Here is a 5,307-nt window from a genome sequence, read left to right as displayed (position 1 = left end):
ATATATATATATATATAGTCTCTCTGTGGGTCTGTTTTTTTTTTTCTTGAGATTATCGAGAAAATTAACGAATCAATTCGATCTGTACTGTTTTTCTTTTTTCTCTTTCTTTTTTGCTTTTCACTCTCTCTTTGGTTTATTATAGGGCAACACACTGTAGATGTACATATGGCTTAGACTTTTAGTTTTAGATAAAGAAAAAAAAAATGATATTGATGGGCGGAATCCATCAATCGGGATGAATGAGGCTAACACAGGGGCTATGTGATGACCAGAGATAATAATAATAATAATAACAATAATAATAATAATAATAATAATAATAATACTATTTATTTTACTTATTTTTATTTGTTGGGACCAGCAGTAGCAGTTGGAACAGTTTGTTTATTTGTTATCATTGCCATTTTCATTTCTCCTTTTCTCTTTTTTCTTTTTTTTTTGTTATTATTTGAAGTTATTCTTGTTCGCATCTGTCTACGAACATAGGGTACTACTGGCAAAGAAACGTACATACACACAGGCATTCACACAGCCAACTAAATAGACAGGTATATTTTTCTATATATATATATATATATATATATATATATTATTGATCAATCTAGTTCTTTATTTATTTTTTCTATTATTTTTTTTTTTGCTGTTACAGAAAAAAAGAAAAACAGAAAAAAGAAAAAACAATAGCGTGTTCGTTGCTCTTTTTTAGCTCGCGGGATTTAGGGGATTTGAGTATATCACTTGTTTCAAGTGAATCAAAGCAGAATTTCAAGGAGGAAACAGCAAAAAGAAAAGAAACAGACGTTCTGCTAAACAAGGGGAAAGAAGGTGTGGAAAAGAAGAGAACAGAAGAAAAGAGAACTACAAAGGAAGAAGTATTAAACCATCACCATAGCAACAGCAAAGAGTCCAAGAAGAAGAAGTACATTCCAAGGAAAGAGATTACATACATACATACCTTTATATTATATTATATTATATTATATATATATATATATATATATTGGTATATAGGGTTATTAATCTACACGAATAGAAAAAGGGGTAATCAAACTATGGGTGGATTACCTTCACGTGACGTTACACCTACTTTCTATTCTCTCCGCTATGGAACCCATGAGGTTGGTCTTATTCCTTTAGTGTATAGATACTTCCACAGTGATAACAAGGAGTTGCGACAGCAATATATTCGCATGCGAAATGATCCAAGTGTACGATATAACTTTATGCGAAATCCGGAGAGTACTATGAAGGAGTTACCACCTGCATCCTATACAGAGGAAAAGTTAGATAAGTTTCTGGATATGATTGATGAAACACTCTATGATTCCACAGAGGTGATGATTTCAGATGATGAGGCAACTTTTCGGCCTGTACCATGTGCGGTTTGTTTTGTCTACGTGAATGGAAGAGAAGGATCGGATTGTTTTTCTTTCTATGGTAGACGAATTAACATCATTGGTCACTTTGGTTGTCACAAGTATGAAGATAAGATGGATGATGATGACTATCTCTATGCACGAAAGGCCGTATTAAAAGCTGCTGGAGACCGTACCTTGGAACGTGTTGTCACCTTAGCCGCGATGATGTTAAAAGAAGAATTCTGTCGGGCCGTGATAATCAAACGTCCTGTTGAAGACGCCTTGGAACTCTTTCAACGTCGACTCTCCCGACTCCCGCTGATAACCACAACGCCGTGGAATAGTTATCCCACGTTAAAGTTCCTGCACGACACGGCGGCTCTCCTGTGGGCGGTGGGAAATGTGCGGGAGGAGAGCGACAAGCCGCGCCTCTCCACGTATGAAGTGCAGCCGAGCGGCGAGAGTGGACTGCGGATGGAGATGCCCGGCACTTTGTTGGTGCGGACCATTTTGTGGATGGGCCAGACGCTCGCGCCGTCGAGTGTGCGTGGGTCGTGGGAGCAGTTTGTGCTGGACGATGCGCAGCTGCAGCGGAAGGAGCAGATCCTCACACGGTGGCTGGCGCAGAGTCCGGCGCTGGAGACGTTTATGGGCGGCGTGGAGTTCACCGCGCGGGTGCGGCGGCACTTGTCGCTTTTGTTGAGTGAAGTCGTGCGGGCCCGCGAGACGCCGTCGGAGAATGAGACGTTGTGGTCGCCCGCGCAGGAGTACAGTCATGATGGGAAACTCTACAGGATCTTTGACTCGCCCCTGTGTGGACCGTTTCTCACCACGGTGAAGGTCCGACGGGAGAAGAAGAGTGAGGGGAATAATAGCAATAATAGCAGCAGCACGCATAGGAATACAAGTGGGAGCAACCACAGTCATTCCAATACAATGGGGAATGAGCATTGTAATGGTAATAATAATAATAATAATAATAATAATAATAATAATAATAATAGTATTAATGGGGTTATGATGAATGGTTGTAATGGGAATGGGATAGACATGCAGGATCACAAGACAAATGGAAGTACATTAGAAAGTCTAACAAATCACATGAGCGAAGATGGGAAAAAACGCGGACTAGGAACTATGCATAACCGTGCGCAGAGCAACAATCATAATAATAATAATAATAATAATATTAGTAATAATAATAATAATATGATGATGTTACCCTCGCAGCTCCCCCCACCGCCGCAGTATCAAGAGGCGGTGATGAATACTCTCATGCCCTCACCGTACTTCACCCACGCACCCCCACCACCCCCAACGCCCGCCACTCTCTCTCCCATTCCTCTGCACGCCGCTGCCGCTATGCAAGTCAACACATCCCCCAATAATAACATGAGCAGCACTCTCGCTATTCCTCAACAGCCATCTTCTCTAGTGCTGCTGCAGCCCTACGATACCAGTAAGACCTTCACGCCACACACAGGCCCTACACTAGTGCCAATGTATCACAGCAGTCCCAATCCAAATACAGCTGTTCCTGTGCAATCCATTGGAATGCCGTATGTGGTGATGGCGGCCCCGGGGCAGTCCCTGCAGCCGGCCCATGTTGTGGGAACCTCACCCATGGTTAATGGTAATGTGATCAATAATAACTCTCCTAATATTAACAATCTTAATCCTAATCCTAATAATAATAATAATAATAATAATAATAATAATAATAATAATAATACTAATAATAATCCTAATACTAATACTAATGGAGGAGTTGATAACGGTGGAATCCCGGCATTTGTGGCCTCGCCAAATGTAGGACCGCAGAACAATTTTAACATGACATCCATTGCGAATGCACTTAATGGGATGACAATAGTGGACTCCATGTGCACACAGGCAGTTGCGAATTATGTATTGCTGCCAGACGGGAGAATTGGATTTCTAAATCCACAGCCAACACCCGCGGTTGGATACTGGCCGTAGTACCAGGGGAGAGGAATCTCCCTCCCTCTTTCTCTCTCTCTCTCTCTCTCGGCATTTAAGAGATGACACATATGGAGAGTGAGAGAGAGAGAGAGAGAGAGAGAGAGAGGCTGGAGAGGAAAAAGGGTAAATGAACACAAATATATACACACGAAGTGTGAAGAACGATGACTTTGATCATAAAGGAAAAAAGTTATGGGAAAAATAACAATAATTATATTAATAATAATAATAATTATCATTATTATTATTATTATCATCTGGGGTTTGTCATTGTTTTTCTTTTTTTTTTTTTTTCTATTTGGTTTCTGATCACTTTGTATTATTGAGATACACAGAGATAAAGAAATAAGAAGAAAGAAAAAAAAAAAGGGGGAAGGTGGAAAGTAATGACAAACACAGAGTAGGAGATGTGGGGAATTATTTTATTCATATACATACATGTATATGCATGTGTATATTTATTGTACATAAGTTTGCCCTCAAACCTTATCAGAGAAAATAATTTAAAAAAATAAAAAAACATAAAATAAAATTAAAAAAAAAACTGGTATTCATTTCTCTCCTTGAGAGAAGTCCAATTATTATTACTTTGCCATTTTGATTTGTTTATTTTGTCTTTTTTTTTTCGTTTTTTTTCTTTTGATTTTTTTGATTTATTCATATCTTATTTTTCATTTTTTTTTCTTTTTTTTTGTCTTTTTTTTGTCGCTCTTTTTTTTTTTGTTCTTGTTGTTGTCTATTATGGGCAATTCCCACAGATACGCCTATGCGTTTGTGTTATCATGCGTGAATTCGAAAAAAATAAAATAATATAAATAAAAAAAAAACAAATAAGAATCTTATTATTTAACAGAAACTTTTTATAAATAACATGAATGGTTTTATTTTTAAACAAAAAAGGAAGAAAAAAGACCATATGGGTCCATTTCCATCTTTATTTCCGTTGTTGTTTTTTTTTTTTCTCTACATATATATCTATGTATCTATTTATCTATCTATCTATCTATCTATATATCTGTATATATATATGTATGTTTATACTTGTTTTTCTCTTCTGAAATAGAGTCTCGGCGACAGGAGTTGTGAGTTGGGGTGGGGATGAAAGAGAAGATTAAATGGGTAAATGCCAAAACCAATATACACCAGTGTACAGGAACAATACTCACAGCCTTTTTTACATTATATTACATTATACATATATATATATATATATATATATATATGTATATGAGTGTGACTCGTGTATGTATGTAATATGATGTAAATTTCTCTTCTTTTTTTTTCTTTTCTTGTTGTTGTTGTTGTCTGGTTTTTTAATTGGTCTTCTTCTTTTCTGGTATTCTGCAAGACTCCTGGTTGAGTGCATTTGGGGTCTCAAGGCTGGGGAAATGTGAGTAACAGATGGGAAAATATAAAGTACGAGGGCGGAACAAGAAGACAAAGTGAAGGGGTCGTTATTATTCGAAAAAGAGAAAATATAAAATACAAAAAAAAAAAATAAGAAGGAAAAGAAAGAAAGAAAAAAAGAAAAAGAAGTGGCACCCCCCAGAAAATAAATAAAATAATAAAATTAAAATGAGAATAAACACATGAGGAAAGAGAGAGAGAGAGAGAGAGAGAGAGAGATTGAAGGAAGTTGTATGTATTTCTCTGTCATTATTTCTGTTATTCTCTTCTTGCTGTCCTTGTGGTTGATGTGTGGATAATCACAAGGTGGTGAAATGGAGAAGTAAAGAGAAAACAATACGACTAAGAGTAAATTGCAGGAAAATGAAAAGGAAAGAAGGGAAGAAAAAAAAAAAAAGGAAATATATACAGTATCTCTTTATCTCTCTCTCTATCTCTATCTCTCTCTCTCTATCTCTCTCTCTCTCTCTCTCTATATATATATATATATATATATATCCCTTTATCTAAGAGAAGGAAAGAAGGGGGTGGGGTGGGGGGTCTCTGCGTGTATCTG

The 5,307-nt window shown here is 37.2% G+C and overlaps 1 protein-coding gene across 1 annotated transcript; it reads left to right on the top strand.

The window, feature by feature from the left end:
• Positions 1 to 1,055: 1,055 nt before the first annotated feature.
• On the top strand, positions 1,056 to 3,341 carry TM35_000142250 (uncharacterized protein; the record flags this gene model as incomplete). Its single annotated transcript, XM_029025670.1, has 1 exon — positions 1,056 to 3,341. One exon carries the CDS (start codon positions 1,056 to 1,058, stop codon positions 3,339 to 3,341), a length of 2,286 nt encoding a protein of 761 aa, XP_028883080.1.
• Between the last annotated feature and the right edge of the window lie 1,966 nt (positions 3,342 to 5,307).

This window comes from Trypanosoma theileri (genome assembly GCF_002087225.1).
Source record: "Trypanosoma theileri isolate Edinburgh chromosome Unknown TM35_Tth_14_V1, whole genome shotgun sequence".
In the NCBI taxonomy this organism is placed as follows: domain Eukaryota; phylum Euglenozoa; class Kinetoplastea; order Trypanosomatida; family Trypanosomatidae; genus Trypanosoma; species Trypanosoma theileri.
The sequence above is the reverse complement of the archived record's forward strand: the minus strand, read 5'-3'. Positions and strand labels throughout refer to the sequence as shown.